Source organism: Leuciscus leuciscus (assembly GCF_965113295.1).
Source record: "Leuciscus leuciscus genome assembly, chromosome: 13".
Classification (NCBI taxonomy): Eukaryota; Metazoa; Chordata; class Actinopteri; order Cypriniformes; family Leuciscidae; genus Leuciscus; species Leuciscus leuciscus.
Genome location: NC_138737.1, coordinates 34661502 through 34677678, shown reverse-complemented (window position 1 = coordinate 34677678; position 16177 = coordinate 34661502). Strand labels below are relative to the sequence as shown.

The 16177-nt window shown below is 37.3% G+C and overlaps 2 protein-coding genes across 2 annotated transcripts in view; both read right to left on the bottom strand.

Moving 5' to 3' along the window:
- LOC309512953 (uncharacterized protein) overlaps window positions 1-16177 on the bottom strand; it is a 176581-nt gene that overhangs the window by 40846 nt on the left and 119558 nt on the right. The gene's annotated exons all lie outside the window — the stretch shown is intronic.
- The window catches only part of pebp4 (phosphatidylethanolamine binding protein 4), a 129881-nt gene that overhangs the window by 112036 nt on the left and 1668 nt on the right, over window positions 1-16177 (bottom strand). Inside the window, exon 3 of the mRNA XM_082188832.1 lies at window positions 15260-15386. Coding sequence (XP_082044958.1) covers window positions 15260-15386 — 127 coding nt within the window. The remainder of the gene's footprint in view (window positions 1-15259; window positions 15387-16177) is intronic.

The following is a 16177-nucleotide window of genomic DNA, read 5'->3' as shown; positions in this document are numbered from 1 at the left end:
TCGCACGCTCGTGAATCTTTCCTCTCCCTTCTTCTTTCCTACTTGGGAATTTGCGCGAAACAGACAAAGTCTTGGAAATCAAATTAAGAGCTCCTTTTTGGCAGGGAAAGGGTGTCTGAGGGTTATCGAGAAAAGCAAAGATAGTTTGTATACGTTCAGTCGCAATCGATTTTTTTCATGTCATAGTTGTGTTATAGTGCACCATTTCTAACAATACAGAGCCATTTTATAGACTTGCGCTGAAGGCGAGGAAAGCGAACACAAAACTATAGTATTCTAGGAAGATGTTCTTGGTTTAGGGGCTTTCTAAACACTTTTAGGTAGAGAGCTAAATGAATGTGGCTTAATCTATGCTTCAAGGATTAGACTTCATCTTTACAAAAGTCTTGTCAGTGTTAATTACTTAAATCAAAATTAATAATATGTTATTTTAAATAAATGGTTCTTATTGAGCCTGATTCAGCAGTGAACTCAAAAAAAATAAAAATAAAAAATACATTAAACATGTATTCACACTAGTTTGGAAAGTTTGGAATAATTAAGAAAAAAAAAACATTTTACAAAAATCTAAAGAATTTCCATCAGAAATCATTCTAATAAGTAACATTTCTTATTATCACAGTTTAAAACTGTTGTTGTTCTTAACATTTTTGTTATACATGTTTTTTTGTTGTTGAATTCTTTGATTAATAGAAAGATTCTATTGTAAATAGAAATATCCTTGAGTAATATAAAGAAGTATTCATATTAAAGGATACAGGGTAAGGATGATATAAAAGGGTGATAATGGAGACACAGGCAAAAAGCAATAAACGGATTATTAATTAAAACATCATTTCTAAGATAACAGGTTTTGCATAATTCATTTTGATTAGAGAAAGTGGGAAAAAATGGAGAAACACCTGCAATAAATTCCTATTAAACTTTCAGTTTTTCAAGTTAGAAGTTGCAGAGAACCCGGTGACACATCAATAATGACAATACCAAAATGTAACAATTTTATGTTTTTTGTTGTTGTTGTTTTTTTTAGCATATTAAGATTTATATGATGCCGGGATATCAAAATATATTGCAGGAATGACCTAAATGCATTGCAAATTCCATTTTATATTGTCTTAAATTATCCTATTATACTTTTTCACAGTGACTTAAAGAATATTATTATGTGCTAAAATCAGCAATCATCATCATCAACACACCAAACTAATCAGTAAAATAGTGAAACTGATACCAACACAATCCTCTACATTATTTAATGACATAAACATCAGGCTATTATTATTAAAGAATAGTGCTGAGCATCAGACAACATGTGTGCCTAAATGCTGTCTGCCATCCTTAAAAAAACAAAAAGTAAAAAGTAAGATCATTAAAGAAAACTGATCTAATTTAGCTCACTGATTCATGCAACAGCAGAGCGAGTGAGAGAACGAGAGTGTCAGGGATCTTTTATTAAGTTCCAAGATGCAGTCATTAAGATTACAATTGAACAGTGATTCACACACATCATGAACTGTATTTTCTAAATATGCTAATCTTTGGAGAATTATGGGTATTCTGCAACCAAGCCAATTCCTCCAAACACACACACACACACACACACACACACACACACACACGAGTGCAACAATCTCAGCATATTATAGTCGTCAGTTCAGCGACAGTTACTAAGTTGAAGCAACAGTTTGAGCAAAAGCAGACATTGGAACGGTTACTGAGATTGACTTTGGCCTTTTAGCTGTCAGCACGAAAGGGCTGATCCCTCACGAACATATTATTACTGTCACTAAAGATTCCCTCAATGAATAGAAAAGGTTAACACCATCTCTACCATGTGAAATGACACTGGGTCCAACAATTAAAAAAATGACCACAAATGTGTTTGTCAAAATATAATCAGTCTAAATATTATTAATTTCAACATACAAGAAACATACTTAAAATGGTAGATTGCAATGATTTTAATTAATGGATAATTAACATGCATTAACGACAGTTCCATTCCTGACTTCTGATTGGTCAATACAGTATTCCAAGTGATACACCATGAAACATCAGTTAATCAATGTGCAGCTCCCATTGCAGTTAATTATTTTGGTTTCATAGCAATTGTTCTTTTTTAATATTTGTATTGTGTAGTAAGGATGTTATAAAACTGCTTGAGGCTGGGTTGATTTGTGAATACAGTCAAAGCTAAAGGCCAGTGCTAATGTTTTTTTGTTTTGTTTTTCCTGATGCATGATGAACATTAGCAAAAGAGAAGGAGAGATCAAAAGAAAAAAAATTGGAGCAACAGTTGGAGAATGTTTTAGAAGACAATACATAAAAAATAAATAAATAAATCACCCAGCAGGATCCAGGCAAATGCACATGGAAGTAAGTTGACTTATGCCCACTTGTGTTCTTTTCACAGACAAAATGTCCACATGGTGTTCCAAGTCCTTGTGTATTGTGGGGGTGAGAAGCGGTGAAAAACCTCAGTCACTTCAGGGTAATGCAAATGACTTTAATATGTTAAGAAGATTAAAGTGGATAAATGTCTAGATACATTTTTTTGAAAAGCCACATAAACCTCTAGTGTTTTTATTTGGCGAGGGGAGGGGTGGATATACGTGAGTCAGTTCGGGATGATCAACACAAAAACCCTGCCGAAATGAGACGCCATTGGCTGAGGAAAATTGGGCTTATTCGAGATTTTGCATTTTAAGCTTCTTGGATGTAAGACCGTCCCACTTCTTTCTTATTATTTTTAAACACCAACCCTTAGGACAACAAAAAGCTACCGGCAGACATAGGTCACAATCTGCTATCTCCACGCTCTCTCCTGAATTAGGCTTGGTTGTCTTCTTCAGCTTTTGTCAAAGTGCTCTTAAAGATGATGAGCTCTGAACTACTTTTTCGGTCCTCCTGTGAAAGTAAGTACACATGCAGCCTGTAGAATAAAGGATTAGCTATACTAGTGTATCTGTTTTCTCATGCAATAGTTAGCAAATCAAGTTTTTGTAGGTGAGCTTTCTTGGTGATGCAATCAACAAAACTTATTTCTTCAGAAAGAAATCGCAATATTAAATGACAACCGACTGCAGCAATTGGCCGATTTTTTTGTGGCGGTAAAACACTGCCTAAAACGTACAGATGCCATAGCAAAAATATGTGAGTGTGAAAAATGAAAGAGAAATGGAACAAAATAACATAAAAGGATTAAGAAATGATTTGCATAACATTTCCGTTACTTCCAAAGCGCAGGATCAGAGACATGACAGGGACGTGATGACTGCTGAGTCTTATCGTCAACCACATTCTCTTCAAGGCACAAAGCTAGTCAAGATCAATCACAGTTAATTTCACAATTAAAGATATAACCATCAAGAGAATCTCTTCAGCTTGCTTCTGGGAGCCAAAATCTGAAGAATATGAGCATGTTTGTTTCATTCACATTCCCTTCACTTTTTCTCATGATACTGAGAATTATTGCTGTCCCAGCCAGCCGGTAAAATGAACAAGAGATGATATCACGGTAATCTGAAACATAAGCGAGTTATGTTCAAGTGTGATATGTGTCATGCACTTACTACTATGCTTATTTGCTCTGATCAAAAAGACAATATCTAACCAGCTGGGCTGTTGCCAATGAAAATCAGATTCAGCTCGTAATGACCACAAAACAACATCATCAACAACAACAACATGCCCAGTAGGTACAACTAGAGAACAAAAGAAATATGAAGGAAGGAAGGAAGGAAGGAAGGAAGGAAGGAAGGAAGGAAGGAAGGAAGGAAGGAAGGAAGGAAGGAAGGAAGGAAGGAAGGAAGGAAGTTAAAAGGAGGGAATTAGCTAAGTGGAATGGAAGTGAAACAGGAGGAAGGGGAAAAGAAGAAAGGGATGCACTAAGTGGAATGGAAGTGAAACAGGAGGAAGGGGAAAAGAAGAAAGGGATGCACTAAGTGGAATGAAAGAAAGGGATGCACTAAGTGGAATGAAAGAAAGGAAGGAAGGAAGGAAGGAAGGAAGGAAGGAAGGAAGGAAGGAAGGAAGGAAGGAAGGAAGGAAGGAAGGAAGGAAGGAAGGAAGGAAGGAAGGAAGGAAGGAAGGAAGGAAGGAAGGAAGGAGGGAGGGAATTAGCTAAGTGGAATGGAAGTGAAACAGGAGGAAGGAACAAAGTAGAGAGGAAGGGGAAAAGAAGAAAGGAATGCACTAAGTGGAATGAAAGAAAGGAAGGAAGGAAGGAAGGAAGGAAGGAAGGAAGGAAGGAAGGAAGGAAGGAAGGAAGGAAGGAAGGAAGGAAGGAAGGAAGGAAGGAAGGAAGGGAGGAATTAAGCAAAAAGGAAGGAATGAAATGAAAAGGAAAGAATACTGTAAAGTGATCAGTTGACAACTTATAATAAACTTCATGCGTATAAAAAAACTTGACAATTCCACATAACTTGTTTTTTCAATTATGCATGAAGTTTATTTACTTAATTTTAAGGCAATGGGTTTCCTCGCTTTTTTAAGTAAGTAGAAAGGAAGGAAGGAAGTGAAACGAAAGAAAGAAAGAAAGAAAGAAAGAAAGAAAGAAAGAAAGAAAGAAAGAAAGAAAGAAAGAAAGAAAGAAAGAAAGAAAGAAAGAAAGAAAGAAAGAAAGAAAGAAAGAAGGAAGACTTTTTTGGTGCATTAATTAAGATTTTATAATACTTAGATTTTAAGTTTAATAAAGTTCAATGAATTAAATTCATTAATTTTAAAGTTAATATTTCCTAAACACTTTTTAAAAAAAGGTGTCATTACACTCTGGTCTCATTACTGACGAGAATACTCCCTGATTCAAATAGTAAAGCTTAACGGTTAGCATTCCTGTGACAGACACAGTGAGCTGTGGTGTCCATGCCAAAAATGCAGTTTAAAGTTTGGTCCGCTTCATCCCCCTTTTTCCCACTTCTCTTCATTCTAGTTTTACTGAGTAAAATGGGCACACATAGTAAAATAAAGGCAAATGTTTGTTAAATCAAGTTTCAGAAGTTGCAAATGATACTTTCGAGCGACTTTGATATGAATGCAGTCTCACAGCAAAGAAGATTACACATGGCTCATTAAATACATACTGTCCCTTTTCCTCACAGTTCCCACAGAACTATGGATCTGCCAAGCCTCTCTTGTTCTCTTGTGTTTATCTGTGGAAACAATATCTTTGCCAAGAGAAAAGATGACGGCGGGAAGACGGAGACAGTGAAAGTTTGTAAAGGCCCGAGGGCTCTTTCAAGGACCAGGTGAATCAGTGGGCTGGGACAGACGTGCATGGAGGGGGTGGCAGGGAAGAATTATGGCGAATCTTCAGAAACGCATGCATTTAATTCCTGTAAAATGAATGCAAATCCGAAACTTTTTTAAAACTTAAACTCTTTACAGAAACCGAGGGAAAGGAAGTTTATGAACAGCTCTAAAAGTTCTAAATTTGGTCTCCGATGATCATTAAACAAGGTAACGTGTCGAAGCCGCGGCCCAGCGGGTAGCACGCGCGGTCCGACGCTAATGCGAGTGCAAATCCAGCTCACGTCATCTCCCGATCCATCTTCCCTGCATCATTTCCTGTCCTCTCTAAACGAAAGTGACGAGAAGGCCCCAAATCCGAAAAGGCAACATTACTTCGAACCTTTTGTAACGGCACAGCATGCAGGGCATCAAATGCACTGTAACCGAATGTCACAGTCTTTGCACCTAAGTGAACGAGACACCCACTCAAACAGACACCCGGCAACATCAGCCTGTATCAGCTCACAATTCACATTAGAGGTGGCATTACATATTTCTGACAGGCTTGCCTTTACACGCAGAACTCCTCAAATGGGATTGGGCAGATCCCTCTAAACAGCTTGCAGCCGAGTGACATTTTGTCCCCATTTCAGCAACGGTTCTGCCAGATATGATCCACCATCTAGTTAACGCAAGTGTTAGGCTAATTACTTTAGCTGCTTGAGCCTGGCCTCCGATGCTCCGTGCAGCATCAATTCACCGGCAAACGCTTGGCGGTTTCCAGGCTTCGTATAAATAGAAATTTAATTTCTGTATGTTTATCCTGGCATCCTCTGCGGCAAAGGCATATTCCCGAGCCTGATGGATTATTGCATCTTTGAACTTTAAAATATCTGTCAATGTAGGGAAAAGGCACAAAGTAGAATCTCGACTTTAATGAGATTTGTAAGTGACAAACGAGAGATTAATGGTGTAAGTCGATGTAATTCCATCTTTCCAAATGTGTCTCCCATACCTTTTCGTCTGACTTTTCTCTGTTTGTCTTTGGCTCTTTTTTTTTTTTTTTTTTAGGTTTGATGTAAAGCGGAAATTTAAATGAAGGTGAAGTGGCATGTCATTATGAAGAATCTTAATAAAGATGCATTGTTTAAATTAGAAGAGTGCGGTAGCAGTTTGAAAGCTGATGGAAAAAAACTGAAAGATAAATAACTAGTGAGATAATAGTTGGTATTTAAAATTTAGCTGGAGGTGTGGCCTCATATAGTTAGTGCATATGCAACTCTACTATGTTTGCTTCACTATATTAGTGAGGGCATTGTATAGACTTCCATTGATTTTATTTCAGGTTAATGATATTTTTATATTTAAGTGTTTAATAACCAATATTCATAACTAATTTTTAAAACTTCTGAAGGTAACCAGCTAAATATAAGAGACTAATATTACACTGAATAATAATAAAAAAGTCTAGAAAGTCATGCAAGCGACCTTATGAGTTTATTTGATAAATGTTTAAGTGGAAAAGTGGAAAAGTGAAAAACATTTTTTTTTTATTAAAATCTGTGAAAAACATTCAAACTGATTATCACCTTTTCTATCTCAGCAGTATTACAATTTAAGTGAAAAATGAACTGCAGAATATTTTGTCTCTTTTGCTTTTAATGACAGCAGCAGTTGCTTGAACTCCACAAGTTGATGATCTTGTTCTCCAGCATGATTTGAGAATGATCCAAAGTGCATCTTGTGCTTCAGGTTTTTAATGAATTAATTATAGATTACAGATAAAAGTACAGATTTTAAAGTGGTCTCAGACTTTTAAACTGGACCTATGCCCCTCTTTACAAGATGTAATATAAGTCTTAAGGGCCGTTCACATAGAATGCTACTTTTCCATTGTTTTTCTATGTAAACACCAGCTAGACGGACATGTATGACCGTTGCACTTGCGTCTTGTGCACCGTCTTGCGCATGACACGGCATTCTCAAAACGTGGCATTTAAAATCAGTTAAACTTTTAATAAACGCACCTCGAGACCTTGAACACAGATAATGCCCCTTTTTGAGTGGAAGCAAAAACACGCCATTTTCTTATGTGTAATTTTAAAGGCAAATGAGCTGCAGCTCCCGGCACTCTTTCCAGAAGAGGGCTGTGCCTTTACAGCTCATTCCTCAGATACTCCGGCAACAACAACACAGGAGAAACAGTATGGGGCTGTTTCCAAATAATGCATTTTGCATTCCACTGCGCTGCTTTTTCATTATTTTCAATGTAAATAATGAAATAATATATATTTTTCTCCTATTTGGGGACATTCACATACGAAGCGCCTTTGCATTTAAAAACGAGACGCGAACAGTGGAAAATGCAAAGCGAGATTTTTAAAAGTTAAACTTCTTTTAACTTGAGCACTGCACATTTAGTTTCCTGTGTGACATGCTGTAAAAGATGCAAGCGAAATGATCAAACACATCGGTCTAGCGCGTTTACATGGAAAAGCAATGGAAAAATAACGCCATAGAACAATGTTCATTGAGACAGTCAACAACAGAAGGTTTAGATTGTCTCAGCTACGTGATAAACATTCTTGTGTTTCCGCTAGCTGCTCTAGCGAGGAGATAAACATGGCGGATTGTGTTCAGCTCACTCAGGGGAGGAGCTAAGCTGATAGGCCAGATTCTGCCACCAGTCGTGGGCGGGGCCTGTTACACTGTGACGTCACAATGCATAGAAAACGCAAACAGCTCATTTTAAGGCACGGTTTATTATTTATGTGGAATATATAAAAAAAAAGGATTGGGTGAATTTCTACCATTATATGGTGGTTGTGTTCACACACTGCCAACACACATTTATGTCCATGTGAAAGGGAATTTAGCATAATAGGTCCCCCATAAGCAAAATTTTGTAAAAATGAAGCAAGGTAAAACAAGATAGAAATATGGAAAAGACCATAAGAAAAAAATTTATTGAGATCATTTATTGAGATCATCTCTATGAGGTCAAAGTTCACAGGCTCATGGGGCCTCACAGCGGTTCACATCTCACTGCTGCCTCTACCCGCGTGCTCCGATTCCTGAACCTCACTATGGAATCTTTACATTCATGATGTACTCCAGTCTGAGAGCGGTGCACAGTCCTTATACAACATGTAAATCATCTGAGTGTGTGGAAACGAGGATTATGTGGCTTACAGCCTCTCTCACCGTTCAACTGAATATTCATATCAATCCTTCGCCTCTAGTAAAGAGTAGCAGCAGATGTTAGCAGTGCCAGATCCCCGGTGTGATTCATAGGCATTGTGTAAGAGCGCCTGATGATGACTGTATAAATGAGGTCCAGTGTCAAAGCAATATGCTTGTTATCATGACAAACAGATCCACAGGGGAGAAAGAGAGAAACCTGGTGTCTATCCTGAATGAGAGCCTGTAATCCTACATGCCCGAGACGCCCACCTGGTTATGGCAGATTTACTATTAAACAGGCAACAGTGTGACCTTCTTTCTTTCATGGAGTCGATCTCATCTAGTGGCAGGGTTTGACCAAATTTAGAATTTAAGAACTGGCTCCATTTCAATCCATGGCAATTCAGTTTCAGAGAACTGGCCACACCCAGGAGCGCCATGTTCCAGTAAAAACAAACTTTCACAGCTATAAATGTCTTCAGTCCAAATGAGTTGCACCTTCAGCAGAGAATTTGTTTTAAAATGAAAAATCTGTTATTCACCTTGTCACTCCAAAATAATATGATGATCATGGAACAATAAGTTATCAAAATGGCAAAGCTGCTCTGTCTGGTCAAATTTAATTGCAATTTTGCTTAGTTCATTAAAATAAATATTATTTATAAAAAAAAAGTATTTTTATTATTTATTTATTATTTTAATTAATATATTTGTTTTACTATTTTTTACTTTTTCCTTAAAATACACACACACACACACACACCCGGGCGCACACTAATTGGGTGGATTAAGGGATATGTAGAATATGATCATGCAGAATAAGGCATTAATATGTGCTTTAAGTTCTAATAACAGACAATATCCTAGTAATATGCATGCTAATAAGCAACTAGTTAATAGTGAGAATTACACTTTAGTGATCCATATATATTTTACAACTTCTTAGGTTTTCCATTTAAGGTTTCAATCTTGTATGCCTGCTTAATTTTTTTAAGGATTTGGAACATTACATGAAATTAAGCAAAGTGTTCATAGTGCATCAGATTAAATTAAAATATATGTCCATTACACATTTCTATAATGTGCATTTTGAACATTTATTATTATCATAATTTTCTTATTTAGTGTGTATGATAACTAGAGCTGTAGGCCAGTGCAAAACTTGTGTTTAATTACATGGAAATAAAACAAACTATAGAGAGCTCTAAAGCTGTTTTTGTACTGTCTATTCATCTGTGAGAAAAAATTGTCTTAAATTATGTTTGGGTGCTTTTCACAGCCATCATTAATAAATGTCATTATTAAATCAATATTAAATCAAATGTATTTATTTTTTTTAATTGAATTAACAGCTCTAGTGACAACCTTTTTAAGTCATACTAAGACACAATGTATCAATACAAACTACACTTACTGCAATTCTATTCATTTCTATGATTTATCTCCAGCCCTTCCTCTTAAAGACAGACATATTAAAGTGGTTCGCCCACCGCGAGTATAAAAAGCAAACTCAAAACCCCCTCTCTTCCTCCATATTTCAAGAGGCCCAACAGCGAAAGACCTTTCAGGAATCCTGCATGGGTGGACGAGTGGGTTTTCCCTGGGAAAGACACTCAGGGTCTTCCGGAAAGGAACCCCACCTTCGGATGTCGGATAGCACGCTGCTACGGCGCGCTGGTGCCAAGGCTAGCGTGGGTGAGTGGGCAGCGCTGCACTGAGACGACTAGCAGCCGTGGGCACTGCCAGGCTTAGCGATGAAGATGCCGCCCCTGTCGTCATTACAGGCAGCTCACAGAAAAGAACAGAGAGCTTCGCCGAAATAAGCCAAAAAAAGCAGGAAGTAGGGAGGGATGGTTCACATTGAAATCCTCTCTTGACGCCCCCACGCACGGTTTTAAGCACAGCGTACAAAATCACTCTCACAGAGAGAGCGAGAGAAAAAGAGATATTAGCGGCGCAGTAAGCTAGCTCAGGAGATCACATCCAGGCGCTTTCTAATCACTGTAATGGTTTAGAAACCTCATGCTCATCTTTCTTAAGCACCGAATAAAACAGTAGAAGTCCCCATATGAACCACAGGCGCTGCTTTCCTATGCCAAAGAGACTTTCGACAGCTGCGGGGAGCGACAGCCTAAAAAGTTAACGTGATTTCTTTTTTTTGGGGGGGGGGGGGGGGAGAAGTCACGTCCTAGAATACCACCCGATAAGACCTTAAGGAAATGGATGGAGTTGAGAAGTTCTGAAATATGCTTGAACGCCGATGTGACGCGGAATGCTTCTCGATCAGCAAATAACGTGTGCCAGATCGCACGTTCATCCAGAACACAAGATTATGCACATCTTCAAATAAACATCTACACTCCAGATATCTTTAAGAGCATGTTGCAGATGTCAAACGTATCCTTGCAGATGCTTTTAAGCTAAAAATATGTGATATATCCGTGACCATATTTGTATAGGCCAATGTTAGCATTTATTAAATGATCATCCTGTCTAAATTACTAGATATTGGAATGGCATCAGGGATTATTTCCAAAATGAAATAGTTAACTATTTTTTCAATACATTGATGAGAAACTGAAACATTTTTAATCATTTGGTTTCTATTTCTGAGGCTTTGCACTGGGTAGCCCCGCCCACCTCGAAATGTCACTGGTCAAAAATCCTGCTCTTCATACCTTTACATTAAACATCAGATTTGTTCTGATTGGCTGTGAGTTCATCAAGTGCTGAGTGAAAACAGATCAATTGGAAACTTTGTCGTTGCATATGGCGTTAAGTAACTTTTCTTCAGGACCTGATTTGATATCTCATATAAAAACATAGATTGGAGCTTTACAAACAAGGTCAAAACTGTATAAGTATATAGTACTAGCCATCCCATAAAATAACTATCACTATAGCAAATTTGGTCACACTTTAGTTTAGGCTCCAATTCTCACTATCAACTAAATATTACCTACGACTTTTGCCTCAGTAAACTCCTAATTACTGCTTATTAATAGTTGTTAAGTTTAGGTATTGGGTAGGATTAAGGGATGTAGAATATGATCATGCAGAATAAGTTCATATGGATGTTATACAGTACACAAAGCCAAGATCTCAAATCATATCATACATATAAATTGTGGAAAGGAGCAAAAGATAAGATATCATTTTGATGATGTACATGAATCGAGGATATTTGTGGGTCTTGGAAAATGGCACAAGCGTTACAACACAAGTGTTGGTACATAGACTGCTGCCAATGGTCTGTTCTCCAAACTGAGAACATGTGGTCTCATCACAAGAGAAACCAAAGAATATTCCATACATGATGAATCCCATTTATAAAAGACCATTGATGAAATACAATTGAACTTTCCTTTGTGCATGTGTGAGATAAAAATCTGATAACAATAATCATTCAAATAGGGCCGTGTAACAGTTCTAACAGTTTAACAGGCTATACTGGCAGCTAAAATAATGAATTGATATGAAAGCACACTGACGTGCAAGGCCTTTCATGAAGATTACTTCACGGTTTAAAGGGGAAATCTGCTGCATTTTTTTGCTCTAGCATTATTGCCTGATAAACTCGTCCTAATAAGGTCAGGTTTAAAGGGATAGTTCACATGCAAAGTGATCATCACTTTCGGTTACGCTTTATTTTAAGGTGTCCGTGTTACAGTTTAAGTACTGAGTAATAATGAACTTCCCCCGGTTTCACAGACAAGGCTTAAGTTAGTCCCAGACTAAACTGAAAGCTACTTGCACTCGGATATCTTAAAATATGTCAGTGCCATTGTTTTGTCTTAAGATGCACATCAGTAATGTGTTTTTTTTTTAAGGCATGTTTATAAAATATGATTTATACTTAAATATCATAATTGAACTAAATCCTAATCCTGGCTTAATCTAAGCCCTAACTGTGAAATCAGGACTTTATGTACTTACTATAGGGTTAGGGTGTGGTTTAGGGTCAGTTGCATGAAATTATGCATAATTTATTATTATTACTACAGTACCTACATGTAACATGTGTAACAAGGACACTTAATAATGCGTTACCTCTCTTTTCTTTGACAATCTCTTTATGAACTCCTTGAAGCGTCAAAATTTTGATGCAATTAATGCATTATTTAATTTGTTTGCAGCCTAAAGGTATTTTTTTATATCAGATTTATGGCTGCTTTTGTAACAGCTATGCTAGATCATTATAAAATGTGTTGCCAAATTTAGCGTAAAAACAAGATGTGCTAAAACAGTCCAAGTTCATCAACCATTACCGTAAACAAACTATTTTTGATGCTGCAAGTGCCAGACAAAGATGCAATTATCTCCATAATGGCCTGAGATTAAAATAATTTGAATTTACGAGCACTTTAGACAGTGTTCAGGTGACTGTCAACAACGTTCCTGATAGCAACAGAGCTAGACATAAAAAAATCTTAGTAAGTGAAGCAAACAATAGTACAATCTCAACTACAAACGATGAGATTTCAAAGGCCGTTCTCCCTCCAGACTGCACCGTATGCAAATGCTAAAGCGTTCACTCAAACGCTTTACTTTGATGAAGCCGTTATGACTTTTGAAGACATTTCGACTGCAATAGCACAAAAGCATTATGGTTGTTCGGGTGAAAATCAAGTTCAAGTCAAGCTGAGGGTTGAGTCATTACTTGAGGACTGACGGAGGGAAATCTGTTGTTTAGTGTGACCCTTTGCTTTTGTTTTGGGTAATGAAAGCCCATTGAGAGGCGGACATGCTGGACCGCTGCCCATTTCGCTCTGTTTCAATTACCCAGCATGCCTTCAGCAGGGTAATGAGGTGGGTGTCACCACGGGGGTAAAGCGACAACCAGTGACCGCTGCGTCGCCACTTGGCCTCTCATTTCCGTGGTGATGAAGTGTCGATTGGCAGGGTCAAGGGGGCGGAGAGAGAGAGAGAGAGAGAGAGAGAGAGAGAGAGAGAGAGAGAGAGAGAGAGAGAGAGAGAGAGAGAGCGACTGCCGAACGAGGACTGACACGTACTGTCTCTGAAGCCCTCTCATATTCGCGGCACAGACCTCCAGCTACCATATGTTTTTATCAGAGACCGAACCACAAAAGGGGGAATTACGTTTGAAAGGCCGGTAAATAAAGTTGGTATTGATTTGATCTCATGTGTAATCCGTTTTGCTGTCTGACACCAAGTCCAGCAATAAAAGAGAATCATGTAGGACAGCATAATAGATAATACGACCATACATCAATTGGGGTTTGGGAGACGTGAGGGCGATAGATCATCTTCCAGCCAGACTGCTTAGCTATGGAATTTATAAACTAGCTCCTAAAATTGAAGCGGCTTTCCAATTTACAGATGCGCCGTGGTACTTTACTGCTTTTCTCCACTACAGTTGATTCTATTTCAAGTTTACCAGAACGATTCGCTGTGAGGCAGACAAAGTTTGCCTGACATAGCAGCTGTCAAACGGCTCTTTCATCGTACTGAGTCTTTGTCTCTTACTATATCTGAAACAGTGGCGTTTAAAAGACGCTCTTGAGTACATTTGAACTGTAAAAGGAGGAACATGAAAACATTTGATTAAATAATATTTATTCATTTTAAAATAAAGTTTATTAATTATTTTTTAACAGAATGTATTTGCATAAAATAGCTGTAAATGTAAACTTCTAAAGATAAAGACCCATATTATTATTATTATTATTAATATTAGAGTAGTTTGATTAAATATGAGCTTGCTTGATTTTATAGGAAAGCTATTCTAAAGTTTAATTGTGAAGAAGGATATTAGGACAAACCAAAAGATCCAAATGCAAATATTACTTAATATTAAGTAATTGCAATCTAATTATGCTGATGCAAATATATATATATATATAAAGTAATACAATCAGGAGGGCTATTAAAAATGTATTCATATAGACTGAACACATACACTACAACTGATCATGAGTTCGTTTTAAAAACTAAAAGTAATGATCATTCAAAATGTACATTTTATTTATATATATATATATATATCTTTCTTATATTAGAATTTTATATATAGATATATAATCGATCTGAAATAAAAGTTTGTATATATAATATATGTGTGTATGTATATATGTTTTTATATTTATTTATTTATTTACTGTATATATATATATATAAGTGTGTGTGTGTGTGTGTGTGTGTGTGTGTGTGTGTGTGTGTGTGTGTGTGTGTGTGTGTGTGTGTGTGTGTGTGTGTGTGTGTGTGTGTGTGTGTGTGTGTGTGTGTGTGTGTGTGTGTGTGTGTGTGTGTGTGTGTGTGTAGCACTGCAGCATTGATACATTTACATTTACGGACTTTAATTAAGAAAACAGATCTCTGAAAACCTTCATTAAAATGAACATCATTTATATAAACAACATAAATGCCTGAAGACAAACTTTAAGGCATCAAAAGTGATCACATGAGGTCAGTAAAGTTGTCCATGTGCTTTCGATAACAGTTTTGTCTCTGTAACATGAATTAATTTCAGCACAGATATGCCTCAGTTATGGAACACTTGCGCCATCTTCTGGAGACATAACATGACAACAACACACCAGTAGGACATGTAGGACACAACAAGCATTTTAAAAGAAACTCCCTAAATATTAAAATAGCAGATAGAGTGGAGAAGAACCATTTAATTAGCATAAGTTTGATTTACAGAAGTAAAACTTAAAACCAGGATAGGAGAAAGTGTTGTAACATCCAAAAATACTACACACATTCTAGCCTGGCAGAGGACTTGCACTTTAGCCATTACTAATCACTGGTTAAAGGCTAAACCAATGAACACTAACTGACTGGGTGAGTAAAAGCATTAAGGTACGGAGTGAATTTCTCTTACCTCATCAGCACCTGGCATCTGTACTTGAGGTGATCCCCACTCCTTGCTGATCTTCTCCCTGATCCTCTGAGGGATGATCCAGCACTTGTCAATAACCAGATCTGGGTAAATCAGCTTTAACTCTCCCCTAAAGAGTAAAAAATACAGGAATGAATAATTTAACCAGTCTATAACACTCCATCATTATTCAATGAACAGTTTATGGTTTCCTATAGGTCATAAAACCCTAACATAAGCTGTGAATAGCCCATGATGTCAGTAAAAGTTGAACTAGTGAGTAAGTTGTTAGGTTTGTAAGGCTTGGTGTGTGGGTTTCGAGTGGGACCGGCTGCTTAAGCATCCATGACTCAGAGCTCTGAGGGAGTCCTACACATCCCACACCGGCCTACAAGCCAGACTTCTCAAATCAGTTCATCTAAGGAAATGCGGTTTGGAGATTAACCCTAGTCCAAAACTCCTAAAGGAAGACATTTGTTAAGGATTCCTATTGGAATTTTAATGAACCAATCCCAGCAGGATAAAAATGCCTATGTAAGACATCAAAAGGAATTTACATGCATATAAGTTTTCCTTTTTGCAATTATTTCCACAGTATTTTAATCAAACATTCAGGATGTTTCGATCGTATTAACTAACCGAGTGTCTATTTACACTAAGTGCAAATAATCTAATTTACACTAACTCCGCCCACTGATGTCTGATTGGGCCAGACAAAATTACAGCGCGTGGCAGAAAGTTTTGACGCAAATCGACCCGAGTTCGAATCCACCCTTTGCTGAACTCGCTCTACTCCCTATTCCCATCACTTATCATATCGGAAAGGCATTTATTTTCAACAAAAACGAAGAAAATATTCGAAAAGTGGAAATAAAGTGTCTAATGTGTGTTTAATAATAAAGTGTTTATCGATTACGGTTA